Raw genomic sequence first — 25,363 nt, 5'->3', positions numbered from 1 at the left:
AAAGCAAAGAATTCCCACTGATGCAGAGTTTAAAACTAGGTTTATAATTTCCTATTTTATTGGCATGAATGTAATTCTAAACTTAAAAACCCTTCTGGTAAGTTATCTCAATTTCTTATGACAAAATTTCTCACAACACACAAGTATTTACAACATATACATATTTTTTCAGTCCTTTACACTGGATTTCAAAAAGACAAACATTTGTATAGGTTACCACAGAACAAAAGCTGTGACTTAGGTTTTTTTTAATTTCATAAAACTATCATAAGTTAAAGTGAATAGATTTCTTTAAATTCCTTGTAGCATTTTACAAGTGCAACAGAAAACTATGAAGAACCAATTTAGGATAGCTGCAGTTCATTGGATAAATGTTGCCTGTTGTAATCACATTGTTTCACAGCAAATTCTTGAAAAAATAAGCACCAATCATTCTTGCAAAGAACAATTTTTATCTAAAAGTATTGAAAAAAGTGTTAAATACAAGGTGTTTAATTTACATAACAAGCAATAAATACACCATATCCAAACTTTTATTCTGCATACTGCTACCCTTGTACATATAATGTACTAAAAAGTCAGCAAACTGTCAACACCTTTTTATTTCTTTTTTTTTCTTTTTTTAAAGAAATCAATTTGACTTCCAACCAACGGTTTGCTACTATAACAAAGGCCACAAACAGTACGTCTGGGACAGCATACAGTGTTAAAACTGACAAACTTCAAGGGGGGAAAACATCTAGCAAATAAATTGAAAAGCCGTAGATCATTGCTGGTGATATTAACATATACTAGAAAACTTTAATATGCTGCTACTATGATTTTTTTAAATTATTGTTTAGTCAGATATTGTAAGAGCAAACTAATGCTCTTATAGGTTAAAAATAATTGTGTAGCCACATTATTGTGTTCTCATTGTCCTGCATGGAAAGTTTTGATGTCATTTTATAATTTTGCTTGAGCCTTTATTTTACAACAGAGCATTACCTCTTACTCTAACTCAGAATTGCACATAAAGAGGCTATTAAAAAGTACAATAAAAATCTGCACAAATCAGACTTAAGAAGAGTCAGTATGCTGTACACTTTCTACAATATTATGTTGATAAGTGAATAAACAATAAAGAAGTGCTGTTACTAAAATTTTCAGAAAGTTCTTCAGTTGAGGAATAATTGAATGGAATTTTTTTTTTTTATTTAAAAATGGACATCCTGGTCAGTTTAAGACCTATAAGCTTATGCATTGAGCCTCAAAGACTGATCTTCTCTTCTTCTAGAAGAAATATCAATGTCTATTGAATCCTTGCCAACTATAAGCCTTAATCGCTTAGCTGGAGGAAGAGGAATAAAATCATCTTCAAATTCATCATCGTAGTCCTCCTCCTCCTCCTCTTCCTCTTCTGATGAAGATTCATCTGCAGTTTCCTCCTCATACTGACTGTAATCATCCACTTCCATTCTTGACTCCAAGAGAGAGAGCGTATCACTACAACACATGCCATTTTCATGAAGGTCCTCAGAGTATGTCCCCCTGTTTTCTTCGTCTCGTTTTAGTTGTATCTTTAATTTTGTTGAACTGCTGCCTGATCCTGAGTTAAATCCATTATTTAGCTTTGCTACATACAAGTTATTGTCTTTTTCATGGTCTTTACTTAATTTGATGCTTATTTTTGAAGAATTTATTCCATCATTTTCTTGGTCGTTTGCCTTGCTGCTGCTATCGTGACGCCTACGCAGGGTCAGTTTGGGAATCCCAGAACTATTTTCAAGGATTAATTGCGCATCATACCTTGTGATTCGTCTTTTCTTTTTACTTTTAGCAGTTCTAAAGCTGTCCTTTGCTTTGAAATTGTCAGATGTAACAATGGAGCAGCCACCAGACATAGGAATACCGTCCTTATATCCGAGGGCCATATCCACTACATTACTCCTTTCTCCATGTTCTGAATGAGAACTAATCAAATTTGGTACTTCATCTTTGCCAGGTGGATTATGTGTAGGATCAGCTTCTTCTATATTTGCAGATGATTTCACAAGTTTTCCTTGTCGTGATTTCTTTCTGGACATGCCCACATCATTCTTCTGGTATCTGACCTCCCCTTTATGTGATGTTCCATGAATCAGTTCATTTTCATGTATCACATGAGACTGCTGCGGTAAGATATCAGATCGAGTTCCCGTCAAGTTGTTTCTATAGGTATCCAACATATTTGGTTCAAGCTTTATGTCAGAGGTCTCCTTCAAATTCATCCTTGTTCTCATTGACCTCCTGGTTATGTATGTGCAGGGTGATATTTCACCATGCTCATGAGCACCTTTCACAGAATTCAGTTTATATTCTCTTGCTGCATGTCTTGTTAAGCATCCACTAGAGACTGCAACTTTAGCTGGTCCCTCTATTTCTTTATCCTTTTTAATAGGTAAATTTTTATATAGCACTACTTTAGGCTCTTTGAGAACTAAATTTCCCATTTCAAGCTTTCTAGAGGCATTCTTTTGCTCTAGCCTTTTGCACTGATTTCTCAATTTTATCTTTGAAAGTAAAGGCTTTGCAGGCTTTTTCAGTCTCTTTGGTACCCTGGAATTATTTATATGAGTTAGTTTAGATGAGGTAGAATTTGATGAAGCTGGAATTCTTGACATAGACTGTCTTGTTAATGCTCTACTCTTGCTGTTCTTTTTTACACCAATTGAAGATTTTCTGTTAGCTGCAAAATAAAAATAAAGAGTTAAAACTTATTTTTTAAAAAGACAAGTTAATTATCTGGCCTTTTGCCAGTACTGTTTAACTTTTTACTTAAAAATTAAGAACACTTAATATTAATATAAATTTACAAAAATCAAAGTTAAGTCAATGTAACATCATATAGTTTTCGAGCAGAAGAGAAGAGAAGTGATTCAGACCCCAAGGTACTGCCTTACAGTTACCAAAATACATCTAAATTCCAGATTCTGGTGACCCTACACCAAAAGAGCTTATTTGTATTGTTTCTTGATGGCGTTACAGAAATCATCTTTGCATGTCACTGTCAAGTTTTGCTCTACATTCTTCAAGCACAGGAGAGGATCGAAGCTCTTTGTGTTCCCCCACCCTTTTGCTAGGGAGCTCAAATGACCGCCCTTTTTTTTTTTTTTTTTTTAAATGGTTTTGGCTCCCATCTCCTTCTCAGGTGCCACACTGTCTGTATCCTATACTTGGGTGAGCATGAAGGGATCAGTCTGCCTAAGGACAACATTTCTGAAGCGCTGTATTTACACATACTCTATGATAGCGGACACCACAGGTTTTTGGACTCAGTATATTTCCTGCCTTTTCTTTGTACTTCGATTTTTCGTAACAGGGAACCATTTAAGGAAGTTAACAGGAACAGTGCTGCTATGACATCCCAGGAGCAAGTGGGAGCAAGATAGAACCTAAATGTTTTAAGCAATTTGATATCTGCTTGCTAGCCAAGTCAAACTATTTAGCAATTTATGTCTCATTTTAGAAAATAAAGGTAGATATGACCGCTTACTGTTACATGAAGAGGATCTTTCTAGTACTTCACTGAATGAAAATCCTTCTGAATTTCTTTTGAGTGTATGAGCTGTCTGCATTTACTTCAGACTAAAAACTGAATTGACCAGTCACTTTACTGATAGCAACAAGGTATATTATTGTCAAATTCTAGAATAGGATTGATGGTTTCTGGAGATATGAGAAACTGTCCCTAAAGAAAAATGACCATCAGTCTACATAATATAGACTCAAGTTATCTATTAATTTGAACACCATTTTTCCTACATAAGTCTGTGAATGTGTAATTCCATGGGCAAGTCAGTGATAGAAAGGTAAGGAAGATGAAATGTGATTAATGAAAAATCAGATTCATAAATTTCAATGGTATCACCCTCTGCAGCATTGCTGGGGAGGATTCATTGTTCCCCAGCTCCCAACTCCATATTCTTCAGTTGGTGGAAATTTTGATAATACAATAGTGTCAAAAGTGGGTTGAGTTGGGTGTCATTCGAAAGCACTTTCTCCCATGAACACAATGGTACCAAACGTGACAAATCTAGAACAATTATGTAGGTATATGAGGAATTATGTAGGTATACATAGAGGAAATGTTTAAAAATAACTTTTAAAAAAATGTACATTAACACAGGCATGTCAAACATGCAGCGCTCACAGTTAAATTGTGGCTCTTGACTGACTAATGTGTTATAAGTCAATGCTCAGAACAGGAGGATACCTGATCGATTTTGTTAATGTTACAGATTCTGATAAATGGAAAGGGTGCTTCAAGTTGATTTGCCATCATCAGCAAAAAAAAAAAAGTGGTTCAGAGGTATTGATTATCGGCTTTGTTCCTTATGCCAAAAGACCTAATGAGGCACTGGTTAAGACATCAGCATCCAGCCAGATATTCCTGGAGTCCATCTACAAACAGTATGCACACAAATTACGTAACACACATTAGATAATTTATTACAAAACTCTTTTTGCTTTGGTCTTGATCATTTTTAGGTATTAGTGGCGAGACAAAGAGTACCTACCGACTGGTAGCTGAACTTTTGGAGAATACAACCATGGAAGACCTGGTTAAACACAATGCTCGGTGGCACCTTACATGCAATAAGACGTGCATTCATAAACTGAATCTGGCAAGGTTGGAGAGGAAGTACATCAAGCACCAGAAAAAAAGTTGAAAATGCCTGGACAAGTGCCAGCTGTGGGCAAGAGTCGCCTTATACTGGGTCCCATTGCATGCATTTCAAGAAGTACACCTGTTTGTTTTGTAGTAAGCCAGATGCCCAAAAGGCATCTAGTGAGAAGTTTCAGTTTTAGCACATAAGAAACTATGAAGCAGTCACTCATAGCAAGAGCACTGCATGGGAAGTAAAGTGGGTGCATGAGAGAGACCATGCAAACGACACTGCAAAATCACATTAAGTGGTACACCAAGAATGAACTGTACACTTGTATTCTGTGTTGTGATTGAATATATTTGAAAATGTAGAAAAAATATTTATAATAAGTTTAAATTGCTATTCTATTTTGTTTAATGGTATGATTAAAACTGCGCTTGTGATTTTTTTAAATCTTGTGATTAAAAAAATAATCATTTGACAGCCATAAAATATACATCTGAGGAACTGAATCAAAACGAGTCATGACACTAGACATGGGCCTTTACAGTCCTGTTCATCAGCTAATAATGTCCCATGATGATCTCTGTGGGCAGTGGATTCTGTGTCCTGACAAAATACACATTCTTCACAGTAATATGTACGATCAGCTCCTTTGCTGATTGCACTGGTATTCCGAAGATCTGGGTGATTTTGTATAGTGACAGTACTCTGAACCAAATTCTTGCAGGGAAAAAGCAGAAATGCGCTATGGATGAATAGACCCAAACACTTGTCGTCCTTCAAAAATGCTACTTAGATGTCTTCTTTGAAAAGCACACTAATGTGTTTGAAATGGATTCCCAAAGGGTACAGGATTTGCGAGACCAGTTCCACACACCCAGCGTATATTCTGCTCTCAACGACCTATTGTGCGGGATGGAGAGCAGCAGTATCACAGATCAAGCAGTTTGATCAGCTGAATAGGTGACAAAGCCAACTTTCATGATGGTGTGGTGATACATGAAGATGGTTGAATCTTCGTTGCTCTTTATTTGATTTGTCAGGTCTGCTAATTGGAATTTCCACCTAGCAGCACTGGAAGACTTCATGAAATACTTCTTTGCTTTAGATTTATCCAACTATTCTGCGATGAATGCTTGGTACCTCACTGAAAGAAGAAGTTTAAAAAAGTCTGACCCTCACATATGGGATAAATTTCAAAAAGGAAATTGGGTGTTAAAAGGCCGCCAGTTCCCTTCTGTGCACTTGGTTCAGACAAAGCCCTAGAACACAAAAACAGAGCAATGAAAGTCACTGGGGAGTTGGTGGGCATAACACAGCATTCAAGTGCTCTTTCCCAGTTTTTCCTGACAACACCAGAATGCCATCGAATTTCTAACAAAACATTAAGCAGAAACATTAACATTCTCCAGAAGTGATCAAGCACCATCTAAACTCATTAGGTGCTGTTAAATGCCAAGAAGGGGCAATTTTATAGCTACAGGAGAGCTTACTCACCTTGGCAACCCATTCACATGATATACTGGAGCTCACTAATATCATGATGAAAGCAGTCTTCAGTGATGAGATCTCAGCATGATGTCGATCTATGTGAGACTTTGGGAAAGTACAAGTTCTCCAGCGTACAACAACAGATATTCAAATGTGATGGAACAACACACGTGCCAGGTGAAAAGCAAATTAATGCACATCTCACATGGTCTTCCTAAGCAATGACCTACTGACATGCCCACTACCTCATAAGAGCAGAGGCCTTTCACTGTAGCAATCAGATGGTATGGTTGAGGTACAAAGTCTTGACAAACCAGAAATAATTAATACCTGCCAAGATTTATCCATTATGAGGCTAGAGAAAAGACTGGACCTATGACAAAATCCACCTCATGTCTGACAGGTATGCAGAGGAATAATTTAAAAATATTACCACAAAGAAGAGACTTCATGATATTGCACCTATCCAATACAAATTCACTGACTATGAACATCTCCAACTCACAATGAAGAAGCCCATACTCACAGGAAGGATGGGGCTAACTACATACCTTGCAGGAAAAATGCTGCAGAATGCAAAGAATTACTCAAAGAATTTCTTTGTCACATGGCGTAATGAAGCTGCTTCCTTGCACTGTTCAGTGGAGTTTCTCTGTAGTTCCCATGAGGAAGCTGACACTAAAATTATCTTGCATGCCATCAATGCCACAGAGAGATACTACTAAGCTCCAGATTTTGGCACAAGACAGTTGTTCTAATACTCTCCGAGACACAGTACCCAAGACTTCTGCAGGATTCTGTAAGATTCTGTTTCTGCGCCTGCTGTTTGGGAGCAGAATCACTGTATGTCCCTTAGAGATGTGTTTCTATCACTCAGCCCATTAAAATCCAGGTACTGCCAGGTTTCCACACCTGCTCAGAATGTGACACTACTGGAAAGGTATTTGATTCAGCCTTCAAATACTCTCTCCCCGCTCTAAAAGAACTTGAAATGGCTGAGAAAGTCACAGATGAGGTCATAAATGACCTGAAGGTGTTCACACGCTGAGTTTACCACTTGAAGATCAACATTACAACACTTGCAGAGCCACGTTGGTGAATGTTTTCCAAAAAGCAGACAAATGGAGAAAAACTGCCACCGACAAGGGGTGCATTTATACCTGCTAACAGGAGGGCAAATCATCAAACAGTGGAATGGCTCTGGGATGATCAAGCTTATCCAAAACTGCCCAACCCTATCGGGCATGGATGACTCTTGAAGGATGGACTGAAATGCTCCCAAATCAATCATTCAGCTAATCAAATGCTTGTGTGCATAGACCAGATGCTCGTCACCCTGCAAATGTTTGGCTAGCAACCTGCCTTGTATGGAAGTGTTGGAGAGCAGCACGGATGAGGATCAGTGTGACGTGTCCAACAGCAGTGCCCTAGATGGAGATGACACTGATGATGCCTTTGATGAATAAATGTTTTCAGTTCAACATGTCAAGGCTAATTTCCCTAGGATTATCACAGATCAATGCATCCCTGCATTAAAGTATAATTTTAAAAAGTTGATTTTTAAACATTTTTGCAAATATCTATCTACATTATTGTTCTAGGTTTGTCATTTTTGGTACCACTGTGTTAGTGGGAGACAGGGCTTTTGAATGATACCCAACATGGCCCATTTCCAACGACATATCATCATCAAAATGGTCAACTAACTGGAGGACCTGGGAGCTGGGATGGACGAGGAACAAGTCCCCACTACCTTGCCGCAGAGTGTGACACACTGAAATTATGATTCTGTAGATTTTTATGAATCAAATGATACCCCCCCTTATCATTTTATCACTAACTTGCCCACTGAATCAGATTTTACTACATTATGCTTAGATAATACTTAGTCCTGGCTTGGGTGCAGGAGACTACGCTAGAAGACCTCTCAAGGTTCCTTCCAATCCTACGATTCTATACTCCCAGACTAATAATGTGGGTTTCTTTACCTGCCTGAAGTTCTCTTACTCATGATCACTCATATTTCCTGAAATGTACTACTATATGTGGCATTTTGAAACACTGAGTAAATACATACAGGCATACTAAGACATTTTGTACTGTGGTATGCTTTGAAACAGGAGACCTATAGAAAACTGTGGGTACAAATACAATCTTTATTTCTTAATTTTTTTTATATTATATATATAAAAAAAATAAATGAAAAGCCTATATATTATTGTGTCTCATCAACAGAAGACAGGAACTCCACTGAAGTGAGAATTTTCTAATATTAAGAAAACAAAGCCTTTTATAAAAAAGTTTTCCCTTTGCTTACTTGCATTAGCTTTTTCCTGAGTGGTATCTGCATCAGTGTTAGAGCTGACAGACTGGCTGTCTGAGTTTTTGCTGCTGTCACCCAACTTTTTAAGCCTGTTTAAACGTTTATCTGTTTCTCTCAGTCCATATTTGCTATTGATCACAGGAGTAGGTGCTGGAAGTCCCACTCTTGATTTAAAAGCACCAGTTCCACGTCTATAAAAGAGAACAATACATATTAACAACTCGATATAGTAGTAAGGCTGTTTGATGGCATATAACATTTGAATCCCAGGTATATTTAGAGAAGGTAAGTTGATGCAACTGTTCCCAGTTTTTTGGTATTTTGTGGGCCATTCTGCTATTGATATTGTAAAGAATTTGTATGTATATTTCACTTCCAATTAGAGATGAAAAGAAACTGGCATCTAATTACTGAGAGAATAGATACTTGTCTTTTGCAATTATCTTTTCCTTTTTTAAAGAGTAATTTTCTATTAAAACCTGTTTCAATACCATTTGCATAATCCAACTTGTATAAAATGATAATTAAGTACAGAAGTTCAAACGGTATTTGCTATTAATCCTGTTATGAAAATTTCAATGAGAATTAACATTTTCCCCTCACATCTGCCTTTTGGGGAAAAAAAAAAAGACAACTGGAATTGTAGCATTTGTTATTTTCAAAGTGATATCAGGAACAATTACTAAGTAGTTAACGATGGTATTCTCGTAATTATGATTGTCCCTTTCAACCCTTGTATCTTTCTTCCCTTTAGATGGATAAAAACTCAATTGATTTGTTCATCAAACCCTTACTATTGGCCAAAGAGAGAGAAGTTGTCCCAAGAAGTCTGGAAGGGGATGGAGATTTACCAGAGCCTTCAGGCTTCCTACTTTAGGTCTCATGTCACCATCACTGTCCATGCAGCAGAAAATGGTAGAGACTCCCTTTTGTACCCTTAAGAGTTAGAAGACAACCTCACTTGGGGATCCAGTGTAATAGTTGTATCAAACAAATCATAATAATTAAGAGTACAAGAGACAACTGAGATGAGAAATAAAACCTTGGTCTCTCATGCATTGTTGTGCTAAACACTAGGGCAACCCAATGCTTTTTAGTTAAATTAACTGGTGCTACTTTGATAGGGAATATTAAGTGTCCTATTAAATTCTGCAAATCAGAGAGACTGACTGAGCTATTAGGCTTCACACAGAAGGACGGGTCAGCTGCTCTGCCACCTGATGGAACTGTGCTTGAGAAAGATACGATTTTTCTTTTGCTCTGCACTTGTAAGAGCGCCACTTACAGACTCCACTTCCCTGGTTATCTATTCTGGCCAGCATGAAGGATTCTGAGCGGAGCTTCTTCCCATTCTCCACTCATTTGATCACATGCGGAAACAAAGGAAGAAGCCACTATGACCAGAGCAGCAACCTGAGCAGCCAATACCAGGCTAAACAGGAGAGCAAGGGCAGAGTGCATCTGAATAAGAATTAGAGACAATCCAGCTCTAAATTTATATGCACTTTCCAGCATCTTGGTTTACATGTCAAAACCAATTCAATAGCTTCTTAGCAAAAAGGTGAAAAGGAAACTAAATTCCACCAGACCTTCCAAACATTTAATAATTTAAACTTGGATACTTACCATTTCCAAAAAACTAGAAGATTATAATCAATAGATTGCATAATAATAGTAAAGAGGTAAAGATTCAGACAGTGCAGGTAACCAGTATTCCCTGGAGTCCCTCAAATCATTATGAGCATCAAGGAACAAAGAGTACCTTTCTCATTGATATATACAATTTTTACACATAGACACATGCACACACCCATATGAGGGTGCGCTCTCCTGTATACACATGGAGTGTGCATGTATTTTCGTGTATATAGACATGCACACACACAAATGTGTATAGCTTACAAGATCAGTATAGTTTTTCCAACAGTATATCCAAAAAGGCTCTTAAAAGGATACGTCAACATGGCAGCCATGGTTTGAAAGGCAACTTGTGCAGATGTACTTGCGCTAGCTGTACTCTAACTAGCTCACTAAAAACACAGAATGCAGAGGTGTGGAATCACCACCAGCTTCATAAGTGAGCATGTGAGGGGGCAGGGGAAGACGGGTGTCAGATGAGCTCCTGCAGCCTGTGCCATGGCATCCTCACTTCTATTTTTAGTGATCTAGAATACAGCTAGTGCAGTTATGTCTACACACAGTGCCATTCAACTCCCCAGCTGCAATACAGATATATGCCCCGGCCATGCTTCCCCCAACCCCCCCCCCCCAAAAAAACAAAATAAATCAATCTAGATAAAGTTTCCAGGATGGTACTGGAGTGGTCTCTCCTATGTCCAGATTTTTTTTTTTTTTTTTAGATGGAAATTTCGTTAGGGTAGAAGACAGAATGAAGACAAAAGGGAGATCTCTTGAAATTCTCTAGATGGATGCAGTAAGAAGTTCAGTAGGGACAGTCTGGATAAAAAAAATAAAAATGCAGCCAACTTGCCTCTGTTACTATGAAACGAGCTGGTGTAAACAGCAGTAGCACCAAATCAGATGTCTATGTTTAAAATACACAAATTCTATCAACTATACAGACTGTAAGAGGTACTACTCCCATTCTCACCAAAAAGCAGGACATTTGAGCAACAAAAACTGAGTGAATGAAACGGTCTTACAGGGTTGTCCCCCATTTTCAGTGATATCCCTGAAAATGAGGACATTAGTTCACAGCAGAATTGTGAGAATTCTCATAATATTAGATGGCTAGGAGGTTGCTAATGCGGTTTTTCTGTCCAACACATGCACATTTTAGTATCCAATAAATTTTTGAAGTCTGCACGGTTCTATTTTTTGGGGAGGGGGAGAAACTGAGAGGAACTGAGCTATGAATAAATTTTGGTAAATATAGTCATAAAATTTGACAAACATTTTAAGAACAAAACATGATTATACTATACACCTACAACTCTTGAATAGCACTTGCCCTTCAGCTTCACAACACGCATGTTATGTGGGCATCCAATAGGCCCACATACCTTCTTATAGCTTATTGTTTACGTTGTCAGCACATACCTTTCACAGGTGTAACATTCGCAGTATTCATTATTTTCTCCAAAAAAACCATCCCCGTAGTAACAAGAAATTTCTTCACCAGGTTCAATATCCCTTAGAGCTTTCACACATGCTGTATCTCGACCAGTTGATACAAACTAAGAGAAAACAGATAACCATTAAGGTTAATTTGCGTGTCTGAATACAAAACAAGTGAACGCATATTTAAGGGACATGCTTTGGGTGGGATTTGGTGGGGGTTTTTTTGTTTTGTTTTTTTTTCAGTTTCATGCTTACCTTACAGTTAGGTCTGCAATCTGAAAAAGGTCCAAAAGATAAAGTCAATTAACTGTTGATAAGACCTGAAACATGAATAGTTATAGATATCTAAAGTAAGGTTTTGCTCTGACTTCAACATCTGCTAGAATCTCAATACTTGAGAATATGTTATTCAACAAGAATGATTTATATACAAGCGGACATCTTAAACAGCTTTAATACAGTTTCGTTTCTAAGCTCTTTATGTTAGGGAGATTGAAAAAAAACTCCGCTAGGAAATACACATCCCTTACATGCCTGTGCCCAACTCTGAGGAGATTCTCTGAACACTGCCATGCAGTAGGGATTTGGGGAGGGTTGAGATCTGCTGTTATGCAGATTCAGCAGCCATTCCCCTGCATGTATGCTGGGGAGAAGCGGATGGGAGGAAGGAAAAAGAACCCTTTCCATAGCTTCCAATTAATTTCCCAGTGCACAGCTCAGCAGCTGACCAGGATTTAGGCCTTAAACTAATAAAGTATTCCAGATTATGTTAACTATATTTTAGATCCATAATTCAGAGTGAATCCAAGCAACATTTCCACTTTGAGGCTGCATGGCATAGCTTACACACAGGAACATTTAAACATTTTGTCGTCTTATACTTTCTATCCTTGTTGCTTACCATGGTTGATAAACGCAGCAGGACCAAGCCATAGCTGAGCACAGTTTTTCCGTGTGGAATACATGACACTGAAGTCATTCTCTCCATGTCTGAGCAGCATGTTCTCTTCTATTTCTGATAGCTCAGCAATACAACCCACCAGTAATTCTATTTTGTCATTTCGTTTCCTAAGTGTTAAAAAATTAAAGATAGAAGTTCTAACAATTACAAAACAAGTAACAAAAACATTCCAAAATTTTTCTTCACCAAAAAATAGTTTTGAAAGATAGAAAATGCTTTTAAAACTGCTTAAGGTCTTAAACAACTAGCAGAATACACAGATAACACTAAAAAACTTTTTTTTTTTTTCCTGTTAAGACTTTAGTTCAGGGATCTGTGTGTCCCCTGCTTTACACATTAGTAGTGTCAATTAACACAAGAAAATCTGATACTTGAACTCAAGTTCTAGCAGTTAAATCAGAAAAAAAATCTTATGTTAATATATTTGTAATTTTTATATTTATTCATGCAATCTGTCAGCAAATGTGGATCTTAAACTATTGTCTGTATTTTATTTAAAAGCATTTCTGTTCACATCTAAAAGGCTGCATTCCTAAACATTTTAAGGAGGTGTTTATCTTTGCTGAATAGGGATGGATTACTCAGATGCTTAAAACAAATGCTAAGTCTAAGTGCTTTGCTGAATAATGGCACTTAAAATGCATAAATTATGTAGATATAAAATATTTTACATTCATTTTAGACATATAAAATGTTGTATGTGCTTATGATTTACAAACAGAAAACTGGAGTGACAGAGAAGTGGGGACAGCATCAGGGTACTGCAGAAAAGTTCTGGGGCCAAAGCCTGGAGCATTGTTACAGGGGAAGAATCCTTGCTCAGGTCAATGGATTTTAACATAAGCACAACTGGCACTATTTCTGCACTCTTCCCAATGTTAGAGAAGGCAACAGCAAAAGGTTGATGCTGAAGCATACACAGTCCTCAGCACGGACGAGAGCAATACTAAGGCTTCATCTACGCTTGCCTGCCTATTCTGCACTGAAAAGTTAATGGGAGACAGACTGAAAGTTGGTGCCCTATCCTCCCCAACTTTGTTATTATTAAGTGGAGTGAGGAACCTTACTGGCACTCTGTCTCTCTTGATTCTTCCACTTTTCCCTCTGGAGAGGGAATGTATCTTGCTGGATGCTGAATTGAAGTCTCATGCCTGCTTAACAGGACTCAGTAGAGAGAAGCTCTCCGACTCATGTGAGACAGGGATTCAAATGTTACGTCTGCCCTCTATGGTGAGAGGGTCTTTAGAGTCAAGATGCTTCTTGAAATTGCCAGTGCTAGAGCTCTGGAAAAAGACTCAGTTGACCAAGACCTTGAAGATGATGGTGTCAGACCCCTAGCACTCATCTATAAAACCAGTAGATATGGAAAATCTTAATGTAGACATACTGGACATACTCCATGGCAATGAACTCTACCAACCTAGACAGAAACCAGGGACTTTGACACCCCACTGTTGGGCACAGAGTCTCTACTAGCAAGCTGTTCTTTGGAGTGGACAGTTCCAGATGCTCTTCAACCAGATTCTGTTGACCCAAATGAATCTGGGAAATTTAAATCCACTTATGCCAGGCACAGAGCCACTCTGGAAACAAGATCTCTGAATCTGAGCAGCCACTCAACGTAGACAGTGCTGAATACCCTGTACCAGTGTTGGGTCCGAAGAGCTTCTCCCACTGTAACAGGTGTTTGAGGTAGTCCTCCTGCTTTTGCAGGTCTGGACGATACCTGCAATGGCAGAGGTGCTAAAACAACTTTTAATTTAAAAAAAACAAAACAAAAAAAACAACAAAAAACCTGACTACCCAACTAAATAATCAAAAATATCTTCCAAAAGGAGAGTCTGCATACACATGGCATGTTTGTCTCACAAACTGGAATATGCAGAAGGCATTCCTGAAAGGAGAAGCCCATTTTTCCAACTGTAAAAAATGTTACCTCTTTTTTCTGACAGAGCTACAGCAAATCTGGCTATGTCTGAATCTTGACATGGGCATGTTCCTCACTGAGGACTAATGCTTTTTTTTTTTTTTTTTTTTTTTTTTAAATTAATTTTGACAGGATAGGATTATTCCAAAATTGTGTATAGAACATGTGGCAACACAAAACATTAAATCTACAAAGTTCACACTTTGATGCATTACAAGTATGGTGATTAATTTATTGCGTGGTGATTGGCTTAAAGAACCTGCAAGCTCTGAAAAATTGCAAACTTAAATTTCCACATTTACTGGCTGTAGTTTTAACTCCAACTCTTTTATTGCATTTACACAGGTTTTACATTTATTTTAAAAATGTGGATATAAACAATGACTTAATTTACAGTTACAATGCTTACCACTCTTTTGTTGCAACAATTTTGGCTCCATTTTGCTCTGAAGAATACCGATTGCAAGGCAAGATCTCAAATCCGCTGTCAGTTGCAAACATTCGTAAATAAATAAATACCTGAATGGGAATGACAAAGAAGACAGAGTACTGCTGTATTAAATGCACGCAAAAAAAGTAATGAAAACTTCTGTATCTTATGAGTCAGAAATGTCCCTTTACAGTATTTGTTGCCTTTAGTTTGTGAACGTTCTGGATTACGGATTTTAATTGCACATATTACCAGAGAGAGATTTATTTAATCCACCCAAGTTTGAAAGATTTGTAGATACACATCAATATCCTCCACACACTTTAGTGTCTTAAATATATAGGGGTACCTCAGGCTGCAACAAAGACAAATTGGGAGGATAAAGTTCAATTTTTTATTAGGAACTTCTTATGGGAGTCAAAACTTCTTAAGAGGAACAGACAGCTACGTTTAGCCTTTGAGAACAGCCTCATTGTTTCTTTAAGGTAGAGTCTAGCTTTTCAGTCAACAGGCCAGATAGAGATACTACCCACAAGTGGAAGAGAAGACTAGCTATTAGATTTTTTGATTGCTGGGTCAGTTCTATGGGAGATGTTCTATTTGTCAGTTTTATCCAAAGGAAGCTTGTATAGCTTGTAAGACACTCTGGGAAAGGAGAATTTGTAATATGGCTCCTTCCGTGCTTTACTATTTTTGCCAGATTTTGAGGACAGAAAACAATTCCATCTTTTTGGTTTTAACTCAAAAATATTTCCCTCTCTCTGGTCAGAGCTTTCTCCTCCTTGGGTTCCTTAGTCTCCCTAATCTAGTTTAGTCAGTGCTTCAACATCGGTCACAATGAGGTGCCCAATGAGATCTGGAAAATCTGAGATTTCTCCAGAGGCGGCAATGGCTTCTTTTTCCAAGAAAGAGACATTCAATTGTTTGCCCTACCCCTTTGTATTCTGCAATTTGGTTTGCAAGAGGATACACGTGGAAATCCTCCAGAGAATGTGAGGAAGGGAGCAACACCAGGAACTCCCAAAATGGTCTTGTCTAACTAATTATAGGACTTTAGGATAAAACTCCAGGCCTCCAGAAAAAGAATGACAAGACCTATGGCCATGAGACCAGGGGGCTTTAACTTCCTGAAATACCTCTTCAGAGTGAGGACCAGTCACTGTTTCTCTATCTGCCTAGGCAAGGGGAGGAGAGGGAAGCACCGTTCTCGCATCTTTGGAGTCTGATCAGCTATGCCCAACCTGATCGTAGGGAAGGCAGGGCAATGGCTGTATTATTCCATCATCACCCAACTAAGCTGACGTGCTGGGAAATTGATCTTCACCAGCAGAGGCTTGAGGAGATTGGGGGCGGGAAGTCTGAAAGGATATGAGCTGATATGTTTGAGTAGCACTTGAAGCAGGAGGCTGCCAAACAAAAACTGTGCTAACACAATCTGTCTCAGAACAAGAAAAAAAACAAACACACACAAACTTTAAAACCAAGAACCACCCCCTATCAATTCATGAATAAGTAAGAGGGGCAATCTTAGAACTTGCCCAATGGAAAGAGTCATGTACAACCACGTTGGAAGCATTTTCTCTCCCTTGACAGTCCTCCATTAGGAGCAGGAATGTCGGACATGAATGGGGGAAAAAACCAAAATGATGGCCTTTGACAGAACCAATTACAAAAGGAGACCATACACAGCAGGAAAAGCCTGACATCTAGAGTGGTATGTCTGCTTATGCATGATGGCAGCACAAGGAAATTCATGTGTACTTTTATTTCTGGGCAAGTCGGTTAGATAATTTTACTTTTTTGAAGTTTTGGTTTTAAAAGCTAAAGATGGAAATGGGTAGAAAGGCAAGGCTACACAGTGGATTTATTTTCTTTACTTCTTCTGTTTTCTCACTTGAGTAATATTCAAAATACTCCTTAAAGGGCTACAAAAACATGTGAAATACATATTAGTAATCTGAAAACAATTATAAATAAACCTACATGTTCCTTGAACAACCTTTCCTGCATTTTGTTCTTGTTAAGAAAATAGTGCCGAGCCCAGTCACCTGCCGTCAAGGACCTGAAGGCTTTTTCTAAGTGCTCATCTTTCTTAAAACGTTCAATCACCTCTTTCAACTCTTCCTGCCTTCCTTTTATAGGTCGAAACCTGAAATAAAAATAAAACCACTCTAAATCAACTGTTGTTTATCCTTATTTAATCCTTTCACATATATCATTCCATTGCTGGTAAGAAATTTTGCACTAGGATTATTCAACTCTTAGCATCAAGGGGGCTACATATCATGTAGTCATGGTTAGGTCCCTCATTCCCAGAGCTCTGAAGCAACTTAATAGGAACTTTAATGAATGTTTAATCTGGAGAAAATTATAGTTTCCTAACTATACAGTAGATCTGGCTGAGGAAATTTAGATCCTGTAATGAAAAAAACATAGGTTACCATCAGTCATTCAGGGAGCAGTGACCAAACAGGAAATATTATTTTAATGCTTTCATATCCTTCCCTTGCTACCAAACAATAAAAATGCAAAAAAATCCAACAAAACCAACCAACCACCATAACCCTTTCCCCCCATAATACTAACATCAGGAGAACTACCGAGGATTTTGGTTTGTTATTGTATAATTTCATCCCTCTTTCTCCATCTTCAGATCTACCACTAAGAGTAATTAGATGTGAACTGAAGTTAACACAAGAAATACAATCAGTTATTCTAAAGGCACAAATGGAAGAACACAATTACTTCAATACTTCATTTTAGGATGGAGACTGCCTTAACTCAAACTTAGTGTTAACTGTTGCCTAAAGAAAATATGTAGTATATTGACTCTATAAAGCCCACTACAAATCCTACACCTTATTTTGCTACTAAGAGGTGAACTCTGTACGTAATGGTATCCAGCCCTTTATCCATCCCTTCTTTTAGAAAGCAATAATGCACATTTATATGGCTTTATGACTACACTTGAACCCACATGAAGAACAAATCTCACAAGTTTTATTTTTATATATATATTTTATATATATATATAAAAATAAATAAATAAAAAAGTACCTTTTATATAATATATACTTTTTTAATAAGTACCTATTAAAAAAAGTATCCCACTCCAATGATTTTCAAGATTTTACTTTGACCTAAGCTATGATGTGTCCACCCTGACAGAAAAAGTCTTTCCAAAGAAAGGGAATAAAGGAAACTGATTAGCCATATCACTAAAACACTGAATCTGAAAACCAATGTTAAAACAGGAAACTAGGATAGCTTTCCCCTAAATATTGAGGATTAAAAGAAAGAAAGGTATACACCAAAGAGAAATTCCTGGTGATAGAAAAGGCATTTTCCTCTGTATTGGCAACAGGAGGCTGGGACGCTAAACTGTAAATATCCAAGCAATGCAAACGTTATCTTTAGTAGCAAGTAGAAAACATCAAAGTTCATGCAGTCTCCGTAAGTGATTTCTGACAACCAATATGCTATGCAGCCCAAATTTTTGAGTACCTGGTGTACGTCAGTGGACTGTTCCCACACAGACCACAAGGAAAAAAAAAAAATCTTTTGCAGGTGTTTTTGCTTCTAAACACCCATTTGTTTATATAAGACATCTCTGTGGCATAAGTGACCTATTAACAACTGTTGACTGAACCATACTCTTATGGGGCAGAAGACTTTCCCTACAGGCCAACTAGAGGACACAGACGTCTTATTTGAGGCTCACGGCCGTTTCAGAATCTTCAATAGGGACCTACTATACTTATTTTTAGTTTAGTTACCACTCAAACAGCATATTTCATGTCAAACGAGAAAAAATATGCTCTGAGAAAACTCTTGGAGCTAATTTGGGTTAAAACATCAACAAGGCTAGGTGAGACCATCACATCCCATTAATTCTTTGAGGTGGGTCACTGAATTATTTGCACATCTTCATTTGTGTAAAAGAAACCAAACAAACAAATAAATGAAATGCTGCCAATCATGCATTCTCCAAGTATGCTTTACTTCCCGTTTGCTACTTGCCTCAGAATAGAAGACATCAAGATGCTATCCTCGATGGTACAATTAATAAAAGAAATCAAATCAAACAAGTGATAGCTTTAATCACTTTCTGCCACCGGAAAAAACATAACACACCATTCTTGTGTCCTTGATACAAGTGGGAGGCAGAAGAGGAAGGCTTCATGTTAGTAATGGCACTTCTGCTGGCACTGGAAACCACCAAACCCTCATGGTTCTTTTATATTAGTGTGCTTTTCACTGGGTCTCCATTTTGTGGTCTCTTGAAACATAATGGCTCAGCCATTCTTTACTGATCTTTTTGTAGTATCCAAAAGATCTAAAGCCCCAGGGAATCTCACTGAGCAGAGAACTTGGCAAAAGTAAGAGGAGACAGATCAGACTGACTAGCTTTGTAATGGTTGGGATGAAGTCTGATAAGGTGGCAAGATTTAGGTAAATACAGATGCTCTCCTACCAAAAAAAAAAAAAAAAAAAAAAAAAAAAAATCAAATTATGGCATTTTTGGTTTATTGTGCCAAAAATCTGGAAATGGACCTCTCATACAGGGAATATCCCCAAGAAGCTGTCTTTTGAACAAGCTCTAAAGAGAGACCGCAACTTAGAAGAACCATGTAATCAGACTAGTGAGGATATGCTTTTGCCCATTTTGTACACTAGGGAATTCTCCCTCAATATACATCTCACACAGAAGATGTTAAAAGGATAATTCCTTCCAGTACTCCCAAGATGCAAAAAAGGGACTAGACCTGGATTTAATAACCATACTTAACTGAGCCTTCTCAGATACAAGCATCAAACCATTCAAAATGGAGGATCCTAAATTGAAACAGCCTCCAATGTTAGAGTAGGACTTCTTGCTTGTTTTCTGCTTCTTTCCATTGTCTGATCAATTTCCTCAGTAAGCAGTGAGCTACGCTTACTTGGCCAAAACTGTGAAGCACATCTAGCAACCACACTACATGAAACATTGTACACCAACAGTTTGCATACACCTTTAGTTGCAATGGATATGGCAATATCTTATCTGGTTTTCCCCCCTCAATTAGTCCTCAACTTTTATTGTTGAGCTGACTAAATGGCTTCAGCACTTTTATGGTTATTTAAACCAAAAACAGTTCCCCTCACAAGAGGCATCTGTAGAATTGAGGATTACAGATAGAAGGGAAAATCATGAGTACTTATCTTAAAATTCTGTTTCTATGAAGATATCATGCGGGAGTCTCAGTCCTGGGTCTCCAGCATGAGTTATGAGGGGAAATCCCACAGTTCTTAAGATTTTTGGTCCTCTTAGGCACTTATAAACCAGTTCAAGGACACTGTCCTACTGATTATGCTTTGATGCCCTGGAGGCTCCACAACATTCCAGCCAGTTCCTTTCAAGAGAAGGAAGCAAGTAGCCCCCTAAACTTCAAATTGATACAGGCAAAACAATTCATTTCCTCACATGCTTTTTAAAAAATGAATATATATCAAATACCACCAAAGGAGTCAACCAGATAGGAAATGGAGGAAAGACTGTTCATATGGCATATGCACAAGACATCACCTCAATATTTAAAAACTCAAATTCAGAGGAGAAGTGGGTGGCTAGGTGAGTAAGAACCTAGCATAATATCTTCAGAGAAGCAGCATAATTTTCCGTTCTCTAAAGATACTACCAATGTAAGATTTTCTCTTTTGGAGAGTAAGCAGTTTGAGGGAAGTCCCAATACTCGTGAAATAATTAAATACTATAATAGGCAAAGCGAACAAGGAAAAGTCCAATAAGTAAGCGAGAATGTGACTATAAAAAAAAAAGACAGCAATTCAGACTTCACTGTGGAATTGGTGACATATTAAAAAAAAAGGCAAGCCCCATAAGCAAAGAATTTGGGCTCTTCATACTACGAAAAACAGACTGAAGTTGTAGTTTCATCCTCAAGATCAAATCTGATCAAAAATACTTGAAAATGTATGGATATATGTAAAACAACCACATGATCCTATGCCCAAGACTGAAAATCGTCCTATAGCAGGCAATGGGAAGTGTCCTGTTTAGGACTGAAATCAATTGAAATACTGTCTTCAAGACACAAGACAGCTTCCCAGGCAGTCAGTCTTTTAACATGTTGCTCCAGCGACAGCATTACCGAGGGGCTGGGGGGAAGGTAAAAAACTGAAAACTAATTGCATTTCCAAGGCTTTTCATCTGCTCCAAGAACACCCAGAGGGTCTTTACGTTAAGAGCTTGGAGAAGGGCCACTTGTCTGGGACGGGCATGCAGATGTTGGGGAAAAGTTAAACAAAACACACACAAACACCCCCTCCCCCCAAGGGAAGGCTCACAAAAATAAAACACAACCCATCTGGGCTAGGAAATGTTGGATGAGTCCATAGCAGCACCTTTTACTGTAAAATCTGCTATAAGGTGAATCAGTCCCTAGTGCATGAAGCATACTAACTCTAGGAGCTCAAGGCAGTCCCATGTGGAAAGTGATCTTGTACACAAGGCATCTTAGCTCACAAATACAGCGTTAAATCAAAGACGACTTCAACAGTTCTGTCTAAAATATAAAAGGGTGTCTTTTAATGCTGAATTTGAAGGGTCAAGATAAGATCATTGCCTCATGATATGCTGACAAACATACATTGCCAAATTAAACTAGGATGGAGTACAGGAGATTATATTCTAACAAGTGAAGCTATTTAAAAAGGAGTCTATGTACAATTAAAAAAGTCACCATAGATAGCTGACATCTCTTCGTAGCCTCCTTCTGAGATGTTGGAAGTAGGGAGACCTGCTTGGGGACATGACACATATTTGAAACTGTATCTTGAATGTAATTAACTGTCAGTGAGTATACATATCACTTGGCTTTGATGCATCTGTTTCCTCCTGGGATGGGTTTGGATTTTGAATACTATAATGCCACCCAATGAGACCAGTACTGTATGTGCTGAGAGTCTTATAAGAGACTCCATCTTGGTAGCGCACAGAGAGCAGAACTCTGGCACTTGCTAACCAAAGCAAGAAAGCTTATTCTAACCTGATCTCAAGGAAAGGAAGGAAAGATAGCAGACAGGGACACCAAATATTGGGTCCAGATGCAGAAAAGGGAAACAAAGACCTCAAGCTTCCAAGAACCATGGGAACAAGAGAGAGAACAAGTATGTTTTATAGTCCAAGAGGGCCCCACGGATCTGAAATTCCTTATGACATCCTGACTCCACAGGCAGACTAAGCCTTATTGACCCCTCATCTAGGGTGCTGACAAGTATTCATATTTTAGTGAAATGCCCATACCTTCTCCGTGATCATAAGCAGCAGAGAGAGACAGTGTTCTACTGAAGCAAGAACCTGGGATTTTTATATGCCAAGGAAATTTCCAAGGGACTAGTAGCAGTAGGTCTGTAAAAAGCGTTCTTCAATTAAATAGGGATGCATTAGGGAATCCAAAGGTCCTGAAACTCAGAGCCTCCCAAAAAGAGGAGTAGAAAAACAAAAAACAAACAAACCAACCAAACCAAAACCCAGGAACTCTGAAACATGGAAAGAGATCAGAGAAATGTCATGCTGTGCATACAGTCTCCAAAATCTGAAAATGGAAGTAGGGCTTTTGAGGTACTGCACGCCTGTAAAACCATAATGCACAGAACCTGTACATTTGGGTAAACTCTGAAAGATTTGTTCAAAAGCAGTATCCAGGGACTCCTGAAGCACATGGAGAATCAAGGAGGCTTCTTTTCAGGATGGTGACAAGACTCAGATGATAGTAAACAGTGCACAGTCACGATCCCCATGGATACTCTAAGGGATTCTGGATCTAGCAATATGAATCCATGATATTATAGAGATAAACTGGGTGAGAGAATATCTTTTATTGGACCAACTTCTGTTGGTGACAGAGACAAGCTTTTGAGCTTATACAGAGCTCTTTTTCAGGTCTGGGAAATATACTCAGAGAGTCACAGCTAAATACAAGGTGAAACAGATTGTTTAGCACAGTTAACATATATGTCAAGGGACCATTCAAGGTGAAGTGACCTATTAACACCACTCCAGTCAGAGGGAAAAACCAACACGACTACAACAGCACTGCATACAATGCATAACATTATGGCATGTGGCACTGGCTTCAATGGTGCCAACATGATGGAATTTCTAAACACATTCTATAAAAGCCTGTGGCCCAAGAATGTTCACAGATCAATTGCGTAGGTACTGCTGGAATCTGGTGATGTAAACAGCATCATCTAGGAGTTGAGAAAACTGCCACGAGTCCTAGACTCCGAAGTGCTGATGAAAGGCACCAACACGCTCAGAGATGTCCTTCCACACATACCCTAAGGTGCTGATTTGCCTCAAGGTACTGCCACTTCAAAGATGCCAAGGAATCCTAGAGGTATAGTCCTCCTTAAAACAGCCTGAGAATGTCATTCTTGAGAGGAACCAAGGGTCTTCACTAGTAGTGTTTTGACTTAGCACTGGGTCACGTGACAGTTTTCAACCAGCACTTTCTGCCAGTAGCCCAGACAGCATAAGTAAGAACCTGAACTCCGCACCTCAGGTGTTGTGTCTCTCTCTCTCTGTCAATGGCACTTTCTGCTAGAACCCAGATTTCATCCATTGGAAATAGCCGATTGAGAGTTCCCCAATAATGCCTCAATCTGAATTTAAAAGAACCTAAAAAGAAAATCATAAGTGAACATACATAAAAACATGAGATAAAGGAGAAAACTTTACTGACCCAAAGAGTAAGTGACTAGCTCAAAGCTAGAAAACAGAAAAAGATACCCAGCTTCTAAATAGAGGCTGCAGTGTGGACCAGAGCTGTGCTGGTTAGAACTTTCGGGCAGCTCCTGCAATAACTTTTGGGCAGCTCCTCCTTTGCCAGCTTTAGTCGGGGAGAGGGAAAAAAAACAAAATGGAATGCTTGGGTCCTCTGAGGCACATGATGTTGAAGCCTGCTGATTAAGACAGTCCCCTTCAGACAACCTACAACTGCCTCAAAGGGCCAAAAATCTCATAAGCTAAGGAGATTCCTGCATGACTCATGCTGGAACCAAGAGAGCTAAGAATGAAAATTCTGCATTGATAGCATCTTTAAAGAAAGTCATTTCCCTTCTTCTGATGAGCTGGAGAATAGTAATATTTCAAATTACCCTGTATAGTAAGTACTTTTTTCTCATCAATGAGATCCCACAATAGCTGAGGCTGTTGTAATAGGAGATCTGGCTAGATGATCATCTTGTCCCAGTTTGGCCCTTATAACTGAGAAGGCCCTATTAAGCAAGGCTGTCAAGAGAACAGCTACAGAGAACCAAAGCGCTCTCTCTCTCTGAAGTTTCTCTTACCTCGGGGTTACTTAAAGAATCTTGAAAGTCCAAGGTATAAAGCCAAGGGTCAGTGAGATGCTTGCCTATAAAGGAAGTTAAAGGAGAGGTTCTGGTAAGTTCAGGAGTACTGTACCTTGATTAATTCAGTCACTGAGAGCAGTGAGTTTGAACAAAAAGGGTAAAATGATTCTGCAAGAGATATAGAATGGTGCTCCATATAGTGCACATATCTGACATGCTGCACCAGTGAATGAAGAAGTTATAAAATGCTACAGCTGCTTCTTAAACTTAGACTAGGGAAAATGGAGAGAAAGACATGTTGGAGGTTACCAAAAATTGCATCCCAATGGTCTTTGCTTGAATGACAGGCACTTTATTCAGAAGATAGCTTGCTTTGGTGAATGTGAAAACAAAGTCTTATATTACATCAGTAGCACTATAGCATGAATATAAGGACAAACAGCGTAAGGTTCTGGAGCACTGAAGACAATGCCACACAATGAATACAAAAAATTCAGTTCCAATTATAACCAAACAGGAAATGCTATTTAATTTACTTTTAAAATACATATGAAATAAAAAGTAATATAATGCATGGTCTTCACACAGACAAAATTTGTAAACTTTATAATTTGCAAAAGCTAGTGGTACTACTTTGTTTTTTTTTAAAATCAAGTCTATTGTGCACTTAATCTTCAATGCTGTCATTAAGAAAAGCCAGCTTCTTATCCTGTATGCCAAAACAAAAACTATATTCTCAAATCGACAGCAAAGGGGAAGTACCCCAATAATTTAGTCAGTTTCAGTTCAAGAAGCCTACTGCAAAATTTAAAAAGTCAGACTGATATGTCCGATCTTTAAATGTGTCTAAAATTTAAGTAGAAAAAAACCCTCCACCACATCATTTCATTGATCAGGGCAGCAAGTAAATATTTCCCTGTTTTTGCTAAGATATTCAGATGTTATTTCTCTTTTCCTCCTATCATCCATCTCTTCATAAATACAGTTTATCATTTCACTCTACTGTTAGCACTCCAGTCCAGCTACTGTGTGGCGGTTCTATTGAAATTGCTATACTCCACTGAAATTCAATTGAATGTTGTGGCAGCCTGGGGAAACATATTTTACCCAATGCACCCAATACCTTAGACAGCAGCAAATTAGTTAAATCCAAAACAGC

General features: G+C 38.2%; 1 protein-coding gene across 4 annotated transcripts in view; it reads right to left on the bottom strand.

Annotated features, from left to right (window-relative positions):
* Positions 1-28: 28 nt before the first annotated feature.
* Positions 29-25,363, bottom strand: part of KMT5B (lysine methyltransferase 5B) — a 48,894-nt gene continuing 23,559 nt past the window's right edge. For 3 of the 4 annotated variants that reach the window (XM_043550202.1, XM_037899530.2, XM_037899531.2), the window contains exons 4-10: positions 16,831-16,996; positions 14,827-14,936; positions 12,431-12,597; positions 11,785-11,804; positions 11,509-11,645; positions 8,443-8,639; positions 29-2,707 (exon numbers count right to left, since the gene is read on the bottom strand). In XM_043550202.1, coding sequence (XP_043406137.1) covers positions 1,236-2,707; positions 8,443-8,639; positions 11,509-11,645; positions 11,785-11,804; positions 12,431-12,597; positions 14,827-14,936; positions 16,831-16,996 — 2,269 coding nt within the window. In that variant the 3' untranslated portion in view covers positions 29-1,235. Of the gene's footprint in view, positions 2,708-8,442; positions 8,640-11,508; positions 11,646-11,784; positions 11,805-12,430; positions 12,598-14,826; positions 14,937-16,830; positions 16,997-24,201; positions 24,267-25,363 lie in introns of all 4 variants that reach the window. The other variant, XM_037899532.2, reaches the window with a different exon arrangement.

The sequence above is a fragment of the Chelonia mydas genome, chromosome 6 (assembly GCF_015237465.2).
Source record: "Chelonia mydas isolate rCheMyd1 chromosome 6, rCheMyd1.pri.v2, whole genome shotgun sequence".
In the NCBI taxonomy this organism is placed as follows: domain Eukaryota; kingdom Metazoa; phylum Chordata; order Testudines; family Cheloniidae; genus Chelonia; species Chelonia mydas.
The sequence above is the reverse complement of the archived record's forward strand: the minus strand, read 5'-3'. Positions and strand labels throughout refer to the sequence as shown.